General features: G+C 42.4%; 1 protein-coding gene across 1 annotated transcript in view; it reads right to left on the reverse strand.

Moving 5' to 3' along the window:
- Positions 1–17,982, reverse strand: part of IL18R1 (interleukin 18 receptor 1) — a 305,537-nt gene that overhangs the window by 60,418 nt on the left and 227,137 nt on the right. Inside the window, 1 exon segment of the mRNA XM_078658948.1 lies at positions 10,310–10,468. Coding sequence (XP_078515074.1) covers positions 10,310–10,468 — 159 coding nt within the window.

Genomic DNA, 17,982 nt, shown 5'->3' on the forward strand with positions numbered 1-17,982 from the left:
AGGATATAACAAAAATTTTAACTTTATTGTCAAAGCCAGTATCTAATGAATGACCTTCTGTCTCTGCACATGGTGGCAAAGATTTTCAACAAATCACGCAATAACGTATTATTGTTATTATCTGTGATATTGACCTACACAATTATTGAGTCTCTAATATCGCACATAAAAATATCGACTACCAATGCACACAATTGAAATGACCCAAATATTGAAAAATATCATCATAAAATTTATCGACTACAAAAATATTGACTACAAAAAAAAGTACACAAAAATATCACAAAATTAAACATAACATATAATGCAACAAAAATACTGATACAGATAATATCGACAACACAAACATCACTAAAATTAATATTAACTCAACATAAAAATAACATTTAAACATTCAAACAAAATATTTTCAACACTTTTTCAAAAAAAAGAAACAAAAAACCTAATTCAAGCATTAAAAAATGAATTACACAAATACAAAATCTAAAATACAAACTACTAAACTTAAAAAATTGAATTCAAATGCAGACACAAATACAACATAAAAAATCACCACTATCAAACATAAACAATACATAATGTAACATATTTAAAAATAATAAATAGCTATAATTAGACAACAAACAGAAAACTTCTTCCCACAAAAAATAATAATAGATTTCATGTAAGCAATGATCCAGGCAATTTAAAGATGAAGTACTTGTTTATGATTGCATTGGAGAACCAAATGTGCATTTGGATGCTTCTCTGAAACCACAGGTAGAGAGCTAGGCATTGCTGATTGCTGATATGTGCACGCAAACACCATCCAAGATGGCAAAGTGCATAATGATAAGAAACACAGTCGTTCCATATTTAGTGTAAAATCTCTCTACATAAACACCATAGGACGACATGCACACTATTTTTTAAAAATAACTCCAGTGCAAAAAAAAACATAAGTAAAAGATATTGTCATTTACAATGCCAATAGATCTAACTTTCACAAATGCGAGACCTAGTGCATTGCAAATGCTTGTTCTTTAAAAGCACACATTGTGTTTGAGACTCTGTTTTTCTTAACAGTGCACAGCTGAGGGGCTGATTGTGGGCCCTTGAGTTAGTATTCATTTTAACTGCAGCGCACATGGGCTGCAATTAACATGAATACTAACTCAAAGGCCCACAATCAACCCCGTAGCTTTTCACTGTAAGAAAAGGAATGCAGCAAGGGCCACTTGCTCATGAACGCAAGCCGTCCCAAAACCAGGAGCCAAATGGGAGACACTTATCTGCCACTACCTCTTGTGTTCTTGTTGTCTCCCGCAACCAGGAAATGACCATTTTTTGTGCCGGGGTTTGCGCGCTTAATACAGTACACTGCACTCTTGCTGTGATTTTGGTGTGTGTGCACAGGTTATTGGGAACAGTGCTTGGAATGCCCCTATCTAATAGCGAGTCACTTACCCTATTTTGCGAGTCACAAATTTTTTACGACTCACAAAATAGGGTTGGTACATGACCCACACGTTTCTTGCCGTCGCAAATGAGCCTAAAACATCTTTGCAACTGCAAAAACTGTCATATATCTGCCCCCTAGTCTTTCAGGGCAATACACTAATTAATCTATAAATTGATAAAAAACAATGCCTACCTGTGTGGCTGTTCACCCTCCTATAATGTAACTTGCCCTTTTGTGGTCAATTATCACTCTGACAACCACTCACGCATGAGGCGTTCACATTGTTCCACTGCTCCATGGACATTGGCAGGTACAATTAATAGTGTACTCGGACTCACAAAGAATATGCATTTTCTCCCATGTGCATCATGTCACTCCCAACCACTCTAAGATGGAACCCATAGTCACCTCCGTCCTCACCGACGGTTTTCTCACACATGACAACTCTGTCACATTTGGCGCGCCCGCAACTACACCCACCTCCCTCGGCACCCAGCAGTAAAATGAAATACCGAAGCCTTCACACCAAACAATTCCTACGCTAGCGAGAGGTCGGGTAGGTGCAAGAGTCTTTGCCCTCGGACGAAACTGTGAGTATCAACACACTTCCTTCTTGTGCATACATACGCTATGAGCTCAACAGTAAATGCGGCAATAATACCTTTCTGTTATGTAGATGGTGACGGCAAGCTCCCTCTCGCTATGACTTATGGAGCATCCTGCCCAACTTTGAATAGGTAAGATGCCCTCAGCCATTTTCCCTTCTCTTCCTATCCCTGGTACCCCTACTATCACGGTCAGGGCTGGACTGGCCATAGCGGCCACCAGGCATTTCCCCGGTGGGCCGCTCAGGTGGGGGCCGTTTATTTTACCGGGTCAGCAATATCTCCCCCCTGTAACAAAATCGGCCATTCCCGGCCCTCACAAACTGCTTGGCTGCACTACCCCTCACCCCAGGGGGGTGGGTGGGGGGCAGCTGAGCAGTGTGCCAGGGCCGGGGACTGTTACCAGTCTGGCCCTGATCACTGTGTGTATTCAAAGATTTGCCATCAACGCAAACTGGCTAATTGATCACTACCACAGTGATGGTTTCGATGGTCACAACATGATCATCCTCTACCACTGCCTGCCCCCCCTCTATCCTGATATCTAATGGGGCAATCCATGTCAACTTGTACACCATGAATATTGCTCATAACTAGATTATTCATTGCTCATGTTGTATTTTATTTTGCTAGGCGAAACTCATTAATATGTTTATTCAACTATTTGCCTAACCAATCCACATTTGACAACCTTAACTTGTGTCTCTCTCTCATATTATTACACTGTGGTCCCCACAAGTAAGGACCTAGAGTTTGCACTGAGATGGCACTATCTCATCGAATTTTGAGCTATCGGTTTTCTTTCTTTCCTTTTTTTGTCGTTTTAGATAAGGACCACTCTCTTGGTCTATTGCAGTGGCACTTTTCTTTTCAAAAATGCCAACCCACAATCCCTCTTACTTATCACTCCCCTACGGTCCTGAAGAAGCGCGTAGGATCTCCTCCTGAGACCATTCTATAGCACAAAACATGTTAACCTTACCCCGTTTTAAATAAAACACTGCACTTGTCTAGCTACTGAGGGTAATAACTACTCTCATGCAGCACATCACCTTCTAACTATGAAAGAGGGATCACCCTGATTAAATTAGTCTACCACACATACCCCCTAGTCATTTTTAAGTTTTATACTTCTCCCAGCACTACACACAGACCTGCACACACCTTACGGCTAGCTCTATAAAAGATCTTCGATAAAGTGACCCTTCGGGGGACCCTGTAGGGCTTTGCAACGCCAGCCCGACGAGGAGCATCCCACAATGGTGAAGCATGACATCTTTCGGGGTGTGTGAGGGTATCAAGTAAAAGTCTCTCTGACTTGTCTCCATCTTTCTAAAATGACTGAACCTTTCTTCTAATTTCTATCAAAGGAAGAGTGACTCTCTTTAGTAACTTATCTTGAAGGATATAGTCCAAGCTTTAAAGTTATTTAAAATTAGTGCTTCATATGCGAAGTTGGATGGAATTAGGAAACTCCCCACTTTACAAAGCTCATTACGTTTTCTAACTGTACTTGAGGTAAGGTTTACCCATTCAGGCCTTCCAAGTGTGATGATTTTGTGATGAAAAATGTCCTAGATAGGACATCCTCCAGCAAAATACTTGCTGAGTGTAGAAAATGGACCTCTACCACCTCAGGTAAATGACGTGGGAGGGAGGGCTTTGAGCTAGGGCCAGCCTATTTAAAAAAAAAATAACTTTATCATCTTTGCATTTCACAAATCTTGAACAGTTTAGAAAACACACAATGTATCAAGTCAGCTGACTTCAAAACTTTACGCTCCTCTTCTTTAAATCCTATCTAACTGATAGGATTTTAAGTTGTATTGTGGTAAATTGATTCCTTGATAAAGAATCATACGGTGTGAATCCTGAATATCAATACCAGAATATGGATGGCACAGATTATTGAGGAAAGAATATAAAATCCAAAATATCCAAAGACTAGGTAAGTATGTATTTTCTATACCTTACTCCACATATATGTACCTACGCGATATACATATCTTCATGGTTCACAGAAGAATAGTTAGAAATAGTAAATGCATAGGTCCATGTGTGCACATATCCTTCGAAATTCTGTCCTCAATATTCTTGTACCGAAATGTTCTGGGGGTCACTATTTATTAGTACATCAAATCGTGTAAAAAAGCACCAAAGAGCATTGTGTGCTTTAAAACGTTGTATATTGTACCTTTTACCCTAAAAGTATTTAGGAAAAAAAGACTATAGTGCACAGATTTAGTGATTCATCATACTCGAGGGCCATTCCCCCCATATATATACTTCTGACTCTGTGCCTGCACCTGCTGCCCTAACCCTGGTCTCTAGCAAAACTCTTTCAAAGCCAGAGGAATTCCAGTGTGTGGACTTTTTTGATTCTCTTCTAACTGGTGAAAGTTCGTAGCTGAGGTGCAGGATGAAAGCTAAGGGAAGTAAGTTGTTCTGTTTAACTGCCAGGGAGTTATTCAAGGCTGGTTACTAGCCCAGGAAACCAAGCATGCTCAGTGTGCTGACAGAACACTTGGCAAACGATGAAATATTTTGCCAACTTAAAGTGTGGGAGCAAACAGGCCCATGCATCAACCTTTTTTGCGAGCGCAAACGGTGCGATTCGCAAAAATCGCACGTTTATGCCCGCAAAAAGGGCTTCTGCGATGCATCAAACTGTAAGGCTCTCGCAATTTAAGAAATCGCAATTTATTGCGACTTCTTAAATTACAAGTGCATTTAAAGAAACGCAAATTGTAATTCCTTAAATGCAATGCATGATCAAATCGCAAATAGTGATTTCTCTAATAGGGGTCACAAATTACAATCAATTTGAACTTGATGGTAATTTGCAAAAACCTTGAAAAATGCACTAAAGGGCATTTTTCAAAGTTGTAGGTTACACACACACATGCAAAATGTGTGCACAGATCAATTTCAGGGGTGCAACAGGGTGTCCTTTTGACACCCTTGCACCCTTGAGATTGCATGCGCAATTTGTGAGTACCTATTGGGTACTCGCAAATTGCAATTTCAGGGGTGCAACAGGGTGACCTTTTGACACCCTTGCACCCTTGAGATTGCATGCGCAATTTGCGAGTACCTACTGGGTACTCGCAAATTGCGCATGCAATTTCCCATTCATTCCTATGGGCCTGTAGGCCTATAGGAATGAATGGGAAGGCATTCCTTAATTGTGACTTGCAATTTGCGAATCGCAATTAAGGAATGTTTGGGAATCACAAATTTTATAGCGATTCCAACATGCATAGGCTTTAGCAATTCCTTAATTGTGATTTCTTGATAATCACAATTAAGGATTCGCAAAAGCATACATTGATGCATGTGCCCCATAGATCCTACAAAAGTGGATCAAAACAAGAGGCTTTTAGTTTCAGCCTGTGCTAAGGCTGAACAAAGGGCTGTTATGTGCGCATTTCTAGTCCAAGCAAAACACCCACAGCTCTGATGTTGGCCTCCTGCATGTCTTCATACTGCTGACAGAATGTCATGAACAGCATGTTCAACTGCCTACCTCCTACACTGTCTTTACGTTTCTAACTTTTTTCCTTCATGCACCATACCCCTTTTCGCCTACTAACCCCCAGCTTTTCGTGTTACGTTTGGGGGCACCTTTACCTCATTTCAACTTTTGAATCCTCCCTTACATTTAAACTCTTGTATTTACCTAACAGCCAGGTGCAGGTTTGTTTGGGCACAACCGCCTACACGATTCACTAAGCAATGTGGTGTTGGCCAAAACGGCAGGGCTTGTTTAGGGTGTCACAAGTGATAGGCGCTCACTTGTCAGGTATGCCAATTCAGTGGCATTCAGTATACCGCTGTTGGAATGATGGAAGACTGAGTCAAACTTGCCTCAGACGCATGACCTGAAGATCACTGCATACATCAGCAGAGAGTGTTAACTAACTGAACCATCCAGCAATCATATGTCTGCGAAAACAGCAGATGTCAAAGCTTCTGGTGCCTAGTGCCATCAGTACATCCAGTCCTATATTTGAATTTGCATTTTGGTGGTTGCAGTTTTGATTTGATTTTAGGCTTGGGAATTAACTTTAAAGCTGCAAGTACCACAGTGCAATCCACAACTGAATAAACTGCTCACAATTGAAGAGGGCCTCTCGGGTAGCAGTCAGAAGTACTGTTGTAAGATAAGGTCATTGAGTAAAACAGTATGCCTGTGTTTTGGGCGTTTTTATGTTGCACCAGGGTAAAACATTCACATTACTACTAAAGCTTGAGATGGTAGAGGACGTATTGAAAGAGTGACTGAGAAATGGACTGAGAGCTGGAGACCTTCAGAGTTGCTGGAGAGAGTTAGAGGGGAAGAGACTGCGAGGAAGACACACGTTTTAAAACTTAAGGGCACAAAAGATATTGAGGGAGGGGCATTCAAGTGGTTGAGTTGGAGGAGAATGAGCTGACATTAGAAACGTGAAAGGGAAGTGAAAGTAACAGGAAGGAGAGGAAAAGAGAGGGGAACATAATTACAACGAGGAGGATAGAATACAATTAGAAATAGGTAAGACTCCAAATAGAGTAGCCTAAGATTCGGTCAGAGGTGAGTAAAAGAGGGAGGGAGTCTCTACTGCTGGCTTCCAGCTTATGCACGATCCGTCCTTTTGCAGTGGATAACTGAGGATCATCGCCCCACTGGCTCAGAGCAAGCACCTGAAAAATAAAATGATATACTATCAATGTAGGGAGGGGAGGGGAGGCAATGGGAGGTGGAGGATGACTGGGTTGGTGCACTTCTAAGTGTGCATGTGTGTTTGGCTACCCATCTCAGGCTGACCAAACACACATGCTCACTTAGGAACAGCAAGGTTGGAGAAACAGCAGAGACTCCTGTACCTGAGCAGAGTGTCAAACCAGCCCGCTCAGGCCAATTCCCATGCTGCTCTCATAGAATCAGAGCAGCGCCCAGATTGCACAGGGAGTCTGTGATGCTGCCCCAGTGTCTGGTTGGGCCAGGAAGACCGAGGTGTGACACAAGAGGGGGCCCACAGCTTCAGGTACGCTTTCCTTTCTTTTTTTAAATTAAAATTATTAAACTCCCCCTAGCGCTCCCCTTGCCCCCTCCACCTGCCTCACCACTTCTTGCTTGTGGTGGCTGCCACTGAGCTTATGCCATTGCAAAGCTTCTCTATTCAGCCGCCTTATGTGTTTTAGATATAATTATATTTCGTAGTGAAATGCCATTGCAGAAAATAATGTTTTTTCAGCCATCCTTTTCTAAGTGTCAGCACATGCCGGGATCCAGTTTTTAGGGGAAAATGTAAGCAGGGCTGGGAAAATGTTTTGTTATGTGTGTTTGTAAAGTGCACCATCACCAGTAGGGGTATACCCTAATATCCCTGTGTGTGTAGAGAAAACATCATGCTTTTGTATGTATGATGTCTTATATGCATTTATTGATACTGGTTTAGGCAGCTACATAACAATTCAGGGCTCATTAAGTATCCTACATGGCCTCTTGTTTTAAAATGCTAAGCAGCCCCTCTCTTATCGCCCTCCTTGATAATATGCCCCTGTGTTCCTGCAGCAATGGGTCACCTCTCTCCCCACATGGCTTCTTGTGATCAACCAGTGCATACGTGCGAGTTCAGGGTGAGTGGTAAATGTCTGCAAGATGAACACGTGGGTGTTGTATGAGTGCGGTGTGAGCTGTTCTTGAGATAGTGATTTATCAGTACGGAGAGCAGATTGTGTGTCACAAGGTGAGTTGAGAAAGTGCCCAGTGAGTGGTGTGAGTGCAGAGTGATAGGTATGTGAGTGAAGGGTGAGTAGTAAGTGAGTTCAAGATGAGGGTGTGTGAGTGCAGGGTGAGAGATGTGAGTTCAGGGTGAGTGTTGTGTGTGTTCACAAAATGAATGGTGTGTGTGTGCATGGATAGGGCTGTGTGCATGCTTTTCGTGGTGTGTAAATGTAATTACATTGAGATAGGTGTGTGAATGATCTGTGAGTGCAGGGCGAGTGGTGTGTGGATGCAGGGTAAGCAATGAGCGACTGCTGGGTGAGCAGTGAGTAACTAACAGGTAAGAGGTTCATGAGTGTCACGTGACTGCAGGGTGAAAGGTGTCTGAATCCATGGTGAGGTGTGTGATTGCAAGGTGAGAGGTGCTGGAGCAGCGAGTGCGTACAGGGAGAATGGCATGAGTGGTTCTGTTCAGGGTGAATGGTGCATGAGTGCTGGTTGAGGGATGTTTGAGTGCAGGGCGAAAGTGCCTTACTGCTGGGTGATTGGTGTCTTTTTCAGTGCAGGGTGAAAAGAGTAGTTTGATTATGAGCATGTGTTACAGCTGTGGGGAAGTCGCAGTACAGTTTGCGGTGCACACATCCAGGATTAGAGCAGCAGTAATATCAGCAGACTCGTTCAAAAGGTGTGCCAATGGCAAGCAAATCGTTTCCTCAGCTCTACACACTCAACCAAAACAATTTACCACCGAGATCCCTGTTGTTAGATAACGGGAAAGTTCCAAGTTAAAGCTGAGACGAAAGTTGAAGCAGTTGACGCGCATTATTGCACTTATCTGTGCTGCCTGCACAAATTAGAAACAACGCAGCACCTCAACGCAGCAGAGAGCTGTGTGGCACTGAGAAGGGTAAGTTGTAGCACTTTCTGCCATACTGGAAGTTAGACGTATTTATATCAGGAATGATGGTCATAACACGTTTTTGTCCTTTTTCATCAGTTCACTGTTGTCTAACCACCTTCCTTAAAGGCCTCTTTGTAATCTTATATTTTGCCAATATTCACCAGGAAGGTAAAAGAGCCACACTGCTTCTTAGACATAAAACTGTTCACTTCTTATGATTCAATACCTCAAAGCATGTTTGCGCAGTGCAAAATGAGAAATATATGGCATCTTCCAATAGACAGGATAGCAGACACATCATGTTACATATAGAAAACAGTTTCCCAAATAAACCTCACAGTGTAGCAACACAAACATGAAAAGCAGCCAGTTCTCTTTGAGGTGACCTATATGAGCGTAGGTAAAAGTTGGAGCACATTATAGGATATCAAACGATTTGCTGAATGCAATCTGTTCAGGATTGTGTGGTGTATGTCATATCTTCTGTTCTGTGTTGTATAGTGGGAATGGCAGCTCTTCTTCAGGATACTTCTATATTCCAGTTTTCATATGCAGAACTCGAATATTAAGATATATCATTTAAAAGTCAGGACGGTCCACCCAAAAAAAGCATTGGGAAAGCCAATTGGTCAAACGTTGCAATGTTTTTTTAAATGTTTTTGTAAATCTTTATTTTAAAAAGATTTTTTTAATTTGCTGCCTCTGCCAGAGCACACATAGTGGCCATCTTTGAATGCTAATCAAATAGAGTTTTACAAAAATATTCAAACTCATTCGTCCCTGTTTGAGCATGCAAAGGTGGTCATCTTTGACAGTTTTTGTAGTGACGTTAAACAGAAACAGTAAAAGATGGTTGGCATGCTTGTGCAGAAACAGCTTTCTTTGAATCGGATTAAAAGCCATTTGAACTGTGGCAGGGTGTGGCGCACTGCCGGTCCCTTTCAGAATAATAACTCAAATCAACTTCCTACCCTATGCTGTATACAGTGGAAGCCCGAAGCAAAACAAGAAGGACACTTCAACAGACCAATGGACGAAGAGGGCTGACAGAAGGGTCCTATAAGTTAGCAGATTTTCTAAGTACATTTTAGTAAAATCTAAAGGCTTGTCTAACACCCGACCAAAAAGCATGCACTCCAGCTATACATTTCCTTCGGTATATATTGTTTCCCCCGAAATGTATTTTTTATATTCAGTACGTTTCATAATAGCATGGAGCTGGTGACACTCAAGTGCAGTTACAGTGTGGTTGGACTTGAGTGTGGCTGTATTTAAACTAGTGTAAAGTGTGGTTCTCTGTCATGTTCATTGTAAATGTTTGTAGTATTTTGGTTTAACCTTTGACGTTCACAAGAAAGTCAGTATTTTTGATGGAATGGGTGGTGGATGTGATCCATGAAAACCCTTCAGGAGAACACTAAAAATAAAAGTTGACATGCAAATATCATGCTCTCTTATTTTCACAATTTTTGATAAAGAAGTCATGATCTAAAGCGTGTCTCTTTTAATTCTCTTTGCATATTTCATTATTGATTAAAAACGAGTTCTCAACACCTAAAACGTTGATTCTGATTGGTGACTTTAAACCACGAGTTACTGATATTAATTAATATATAAGATATCGTTTTTATATAAGATGCATATTTTCTTACCTCCACCTGGCACAACATCACGTTCAAATATGCACAAGTTGTATCCAAAATGGTTTTCCAGAGTATAGGCTAAAATATCCAAAGCAAATTTCCTCTCCTCCTCATTGTCAAGCACTGCATACTTCAGGTAAGAAACATATGCGTCGTATTCTTTTCCATCTAAAAATATAAAATAACGTGAAATGAATTCACATTCAAGGTTCATTAATATTATGCACAGATTCATTACATATAAAATTGTATAGCCTAATATGGTCTAACTTTTACAAATAGAAAGCAAAAACACATAACACATAAGTCGGTCACTTTAAGACAGATCTTTAAAAACAATTTAACATGTGTCATCAAAAAATAAAAATCCATCAAAATTCCTATTGTGAATACATGCTGTAACATCAGGGGCTACTCGCAAAGGTATTACAAGAATATAAATTTGTACTCCTGGAATATTACTTTCTGTTCTGATAAATTAAATTCTAAAAAGGATCTCTTAAGTGTGAATTTTTCCATCAAGAGTCAGTGGCGGTCAGCATGGCTCGAGGGTGGGGGGACGGTTGTATCGCAGGAGGGAGTCATGCCGGGGAATACAAAATAAATAAACTTACCTTGAGGCCAGATCCGGCGTCTCTGCTCCGGCTCTCCTGTCTCCGACTCCAGGAACAGGAAACAGGCAGCCAGGCTCCCTCTCCTAAGCCAATCACAATGATGCAATGTTGGGATGTATGACGTTACAACGCATACTTTTACCACGCATGCCTTTACAACGCGTTTTTTACATCGCAATCCATTACAACGCATAGCGCTTTGGGGTGCTGGATAGTGAAAAGTTTAATTTACTATTCCAACTCCAGTCCCCGTGGACACTAGGGAAGGTGTTGGATAGTAAATTAAACTTATTCCCTATCCTAGAGCGCCCCCAGCGCAATGCGTTGTAATGGTTTGCGTTGTAATGACCGCGTTGTAATGGTAGTGCGTTGTAAAAGTTTTGTTGTAAAGATTGTTCACCGCAATGTTGCATTGCTCAGCCAGACGCTGGAGGGGTAGGCATGTTCTCCATGCAGGCTGTAATGCAGCCTGCATGGAGAATGGGGAAAGTGAGCATGACTGATTTTGGCGGCCTGAGAGGGCCGACCAAACAGTCATTGCGCACTTAGGAATGAGCAAACCAAGCCTCCCCTGCTCCGAGAGTAGAGAAGCCCCGTCCACTCGCCCGCCTGCCCTTTTGCCCACAAAGTCGCAGGACATGAAGCATAAAATGATAATAGCTCTGAGTTACTATCATTTTATGTTTCTACTTGGCACTGCTTAAAAGCAGTAGGGCATCGCTCCTCCGCCATAGCGGAGGAACTGCCACTGCCAAGAGTGTATAGAACTATGCACATGTAGTTAGTTCTAAATGCTAGGTGTAAACGTGGGAGTGAAAAATCTAGTTGGGACACAGGGACTGTTGCCCCCAAAAATATACAAAAGGGTATGTCAGTTTTTATTCACAAATGCTGCACCCAAATCTACTCCATTAGTACTAAATTCCCAACAGGTTCAAAGATTTTCAGACACTCACCTCCAATTAACAGAGGTGGCGAAGTGAGCTAAAGAACGATGATGGATTCAACCTAGATCTGTGACTGGTGGTGAGTGTCTGAAAAGTTTCAGCGCTCCGTCCATCATCGCCTTGTGTTTCCTTTGTTCGCCCTAAGTTGGTAGGGTATGCCCAGACGTGGGTCCCTTGCTCACTTTATTACTGGATTGAAGCTAGCCTGGCTGATGAAACCTGTCCCAGGATTCTTGTTTCTGGTCCAGGGTGGACCTGGCTTGGCAGTTTGGAATGCCCAGTCCCCATGGGGCACAGGGTTAAGACTGATTTGCATATGGCTGTGTCTAAACTGGGGTGGTGAAGTGAGCTAATGAATGATGATGAATTCAACCCAAATCTATGACTGGGGGTAAGTGTCTCAAAAGTTTCAGCATTCCATCCATCATCTCCTTGTGCTTGCTCAGTTATGTAGGGGACATTTAACTCGAGATAGCAATTATAGGTAGAGTAGCTGTTAGGGAGGCCCATCAGTAATCTTCTATTGATTGTATAGCGCCTGAGTATGTGGCCCCATACTCAGGCGCCATAGGAGGCTACTGAAAAGGATTTTGTTGCACATACATTTTCAACCATATCTAGTTGTTTCGACCCTAGCTTTTTAATAAATAAATATATGGCGTTAATACTTTTTTCCAGCATTAACCCTCTATTAGTCACCATTTGGGACCATGTTGTCATGTTATCAAATGTCACCCCTAGGTAGGAGAATATCTCCATCTGGGCCACTTTTCACCCTGTAACAAAAAAAAGGTATAACTTTCTTGACTTTATGACCTGTAACTAAAATAAATAACTTTACCTAATTTGTTTGTAAGTCCAAGTTTTTCATAAAATTTACATAGGTATCTAACAACTTCTGGAGGGCCCTTCCTGTATGGGCAATTTGAACCGAATCAACTGCATACAATATTAGAATATGAATCTTGTTTATTGAAGGGACATCTAAAGTTGACTCTAACAGTCGGGTCTCTACTCCATTGGGGCATAATGAGAACAAAAAGGGGGCGAGGACACACCCCTGATGAGCCCCCTTAGAGACGGAAAACCATCTAGCAGTAGCAGTCGGCAATAGGAGTTTCTGCAGGGCGGTGATGTGGGCAGGGGGAGGGGTAGGGTGAGGGGTAGTAATGTATGGATTACGGAGTTTAACAGGTAAGTAAACATTTAAATAAATAAAACAAATTTTGTTGCGCGCACTGCATCACCAAACATGATGCAGTGCGCTCAACGAAATTCGTTTTATTCATTTAATTGTTTACTTACCTGTTAAACTCCGTAATCCATACATTACTACCCCCCACCTTGCCCCTCCCCCTGCCCACGTCACCGCCCTGCAGAAACTCCTATTGCCGTCCGCTACTGCCATCTAGTACTGTTATATTCCATATAGATACCCTATATAGACGCAGGTAACATTGCAACCTTTCACCTGTATCCTTCCCTACATTACATACATAACGGTTTATAGGGACTGACCTTTTACCTAGATACAACACTGCATTCAGAACGTGAGTTTTTCCCTAATTCGAAACTCATACATTATGCATGAGGCTGCTTGGAAGCACATCAGGACTGACAGCAGGATGAACATCTCCTGTATAATATCTCTGTATAAAGTTAAGACCCAGCGTCATCCTTTAGGCTGACACAGTAATACAGCAAGGTAGGACCCCTGGGGGGACCTAAGGGTATATATACATCATGTCTTGCTTAGATAGACAAAGGAGATCATGACTTCCTGGCCGACACACTGACCGGAGACGCTGAGGTTTCTGCATTCAGACACTCCAGCTCGCTGTGGTTTAACATCCCTCGAGGGGTGTCCAACTCGAGACCAGGGCGGGGTCCCATATTCTCTCCTTTCTCAGGTAATAGGGTTGACTAGATCCTAGAGAGTTTCTTGGCATAACACCTACAGAGATGCAAGGTACATTTTGGTACATCTAGTTAGGGAGGCATCGTAGGTGTATGCATTTATTATCATGTATTTTATTTATCTGTATATATTCATGATTACTGCAAAATGGTAGAAACATACCATCCTTTCACTTTCATAGTACTGCTAATCATATATCTCTGCTACTGTCTAAAGATTGTTACAGCACATCTCTTCTACACGAGAAAAACAACTGTTCAATAAATTCTTATTGAAATGCCCAGACGGTTTATTCTGTGTATCTCTGAGACCAACTAACTGAGCACGAGTGACTGAGCGAAAGGTGGTATATTGTTTCCTCGATCATGAGGATCAGAGTTGTCATGTTCTGAGGTTGCCAGAAACTATTCTCTCCCCGATAAGAGGAGATTCCAGTAGCACTGTGAGCTAGCTAAAACAAACAGGCTAACAAATCCGTTGGGGGGCTCAGAACCAGTCTGCCAAAAATCCCACAGTTTATGTTATTCGAATACGCAGGTTCTGTATAGGGTATATAGGAACTACACAACAGTACACCTTCCCTGTTGCCCTTATTGGACACAAGCAGCAGCCCTCGTATACAGTTGCCTAATGAATGATATAATAACTTGGACAACACCTATTTCCTTTATATTTACCCATAAGTGAGAATAGGCAACACAATCAAAGTCTGCAGATAGGTCCGTAAAATCCAAGTGAAGCTTTGCTTGTTTGACTTGGGTGTACTTGGCAATGAGCAAACCTTTTCCCCTGGAATCACACGCTGTCGGGGCAGAACCCTTTTATGAATGCTCTAGATAATGACATTGTAGTGAATCTGTCGGACCATTTGTTGACAGGTGACGAACTCCAGGTCCTTAATGAGGGACTGGGGTTCATACCCACACCTTTGCATGACAGTTTTAAATGTAGGAGTGAGTTTTTTTAACTCTTGAGGAGGATAAGTTTAACTTAAGTTAGGATTTTGTCTTAAGACCAAAACTTAAGACAAAGTTAAGACAAAATCCTAACTTTACTACTCCTAAATGCCTTTTGTGAATACCGAAAGTCATAAAGTTAGGATTTTGTCTCAGATTACTTTTGTGAATCAGGCCCTATATCCTTGTCCCCTTCCCTCGAGGGTGGCGAAGGCTTTTTCACTATTAGCACTTTGATTGCATTCTCAATGGGCTCTTTGGTTGCATGTCATTTATCTGGGCTTGGATGACTGGTGTAGGCATGGTTGACAGAGTTGGTAGGGTCGGCACGGTTATCTTAGACTACTTAGGTCTCTTAGCATTGCTAGGGAGAGAGGCTTTAGCGAGGTCTCTTTTTTCCTTACAGACATGATCCGATACTGAGGCAGAAGATGCTGTGCAACTTGGCATTGGATTAGGATAAACAGATAAGTTAGGTAAGGGAGGATAAGGAATTCAATGTTGAGTTCTCAAAGTCTGTACTTCATTACCCACCTCTGATAGTAGCTCCCTATCACTGTCCTCTGTGTGTGCCCATTGAGATTCTTCTTTCTGTGCTAGCGATCTCTTTGGCTATAGCTGTAGTGGCTTAGGCAAGAAACAAATCTAAAGAAGCTAACGTTACCTCCTCTGAAGGCGGGTGGGATGTCTTCTTCTTGCCCTTCCTTTGTCATCTTCCTCCTTGTATAGATGTTAGAGGGGGCCCAGCCCTGCTCCGGCAGGCGTGGATGGGCCTGCCCTTGACCCTTGCACATCCCATGCCAAAGGACTGCATGGCTCTATTTAGCGCATTCAGGAGCCAAGCGGAGCACAGGATACGTAGTCCCTAGCGGTACGGTGAAAGGTGGCGTGGCTCACCCCCCCACCAGCAACAGCTGCAGGAAACATTGGCGGCTACACCGGCTGCGGGACTGCGTTGTGCTATTTAGTGCGTTTGAGAGCCAGGAGGAACATGGGATACATAGTCCCCAGTGGTGAGGCAAAAGGCAACACTACTCACTCCCCCACCAGCAACAGCAGCAGGAAACGTTGGCAGTTACACTGGACGCGGGACTGCGTTTCGCAATTTATCGTGTTTGGGAGCCAGGAGGAGCACGGGATACGTAGTCCCCAGCGGTGCTGCAAAAGGCAGCACAGCTCACTCCCCCACCAGCAACAGCAGCCGAGAAATGTTCACTTCATTCTAGCAGAACTCATTTTGTCTGCACACACACTGTGTAAAGGCTGTGCCCACAATGAACTTGAACAATGCCACATTCTGATATAATATGGGTTGGAGGGTGTGCTTGTTCGTGTGCCAGTGAGGTTTCTGGGTACAATTGGTACAGGCTTACAAGTAAAAAATCAGCGCACTCCTGAAGCTGCGGTGCATATTCATTTATTCAACTAACCTAAACTGGATTATACAATCTGTAAAAGGACAGGGGAGCTAAAACTAATACTAATTCCTGAATTTGGAACTCATAATCTCTGGGACAACTAATTAAAGATTAAAAGTGCTTAGCAAACCGGTTTGCCATGCTTATGGTTCAGGCACTGAATTTATGATACTTTGCTACTAGATAGCGCCAAAGCAGTATATGTCCTATGAAATCAGTGTTTTTAGGTTTCTAAAGAAAAGGCAGTGTCCGCAGGTGGGGGGGCAGCAGGGTGAAAAAAAATTACGGGGGCCCCCTGCAAAGTGCATGCAGGGTGGCCCCCCCCATTCTCCGGACTCAATCAGGGGCTCTCAGGCTCACCGGTGCACAGTGCCGGAGGGGCCCCCTGGAGTTCGGGGACCCTCACACTGCAGGGGAAGTGGGGGCAATTGTTACTGCACTGGTGGCGGGTTGTTCGGCAATTATTTGTTCAATCTGAAATCTGGACCATTTAGATATTTGCCATAAGTAGGTTATCCTGCTTTCAGTGTGTATGTTTTGTGAATTCCAGTAGGTTTTTGCTGTTTTTCCAGACCCTCTGAACATCATTGATTAGCAGAGTTGATTAATTTTGGCCTCCTACAGACTCGTTATTGATAGCTTTTTTGCAGTTTTTACAAACGTTAGTGCAGACGACTTCTCATACAGGTTTTTATGGCTATCATGGCTGTGAGAAATCTACTTGTTTTCTGACTCTGATTACGCCCTGGGCTTTGCTAACCAGACCCAAGGCCTGTATTCTGATTAAAAACACAAGGTAATAAGGTATAATTACAATTGATACCGAAAGCCTAGCTGTAAGTCCTTAGCATATATTAGGGCATGTAGGTTTAGAAGCCCAGTAGACTTAATGCACTTAAGTGTGTACTACGGTGCTTCTTGCTGTGATTTTAAAGGCAGCACTGCTTTTTAGGGTGCCTTTACATCAAAACGATATTCAAATTAGTCTTTGTATTTAAAGGTACTTACAAAGTCTCAAACAACCTTTATTTTTACATATAAGTGAACCCTGATGTCTCCCTTAGGTGCCACACGAGTAGGGTGCCCTGTAACTATAAGCAGGGACATTATAGAATATATTTTATAAGCTCTGTTTAGGGGAAAACTGCCAATTTCATTGTTCCCGATTGTAGAAAACTAGCTTCACAGCCTAACATTGAAATATTTTATTTAAGTATAAATATTGACAGGAGCGAGCTAGAAATGTTTTTCAAAGACTCTAAATGATATTTATGATAAATCCAACAACTTGCCATTGTTAGATTCATAATACCTATTACAGAAAATGAAAATAAGTTATAGAGCTTTCTTTTCTGTAAGCCAAAATCCAGCCTTCTAGCTGTCCTCTCTTCATTGACCAGCCTCTGTCAGGGTGAGCCAAGGTGTCTTGATGATGTGCAAAGTGGCCTGCTAGAGACACAAAGGGTTTCCAGTAGGAGAAAAACTGAAACAGCAGAAGGGAGGATATGGGTAGAGTTGCGAAACAGGTCTTCAAAAGGAGAATGACACTTTGGGACAGCAGAGGCTCACCAAGAGGACAGCATCCTGCACCCTAGCCACATAGGAGCCTCCGTAATTAGATTAGTGAAGGTACTGAAAGGGGAATGTTAGAGAATCTTAATCATGTCAGTGGGTTGGCCTAGCTCTATTTAAGAGCTCAACACTTCCAGCTTGTGCTGGACAAGGCAGACAAAGCTTCAGCAAATCCGACCTGCTGTAGAGGTCACCTTTACATCGAGAGAAAATCCTCCAGGAAAAATCTGACCGAGGCCTCCCGTTTAGGTTATCGC

The sequence above is a fragment of the Lissotriton helveticus genome, chromosome 8, assembly GCF_964261635.1.
Source record: "Lissotriton helveticus chromosome 8, aLisHel1.1, whole genome shotgun sequence".
In the NCBI taxonomy this organism is placed as follows: domain Eukaryota; kingdom Metazoa; phylum Chordata; class Amphibia; order Caudata; family Salamandridae; genus Lissotriton; species Lissotriton helveticus.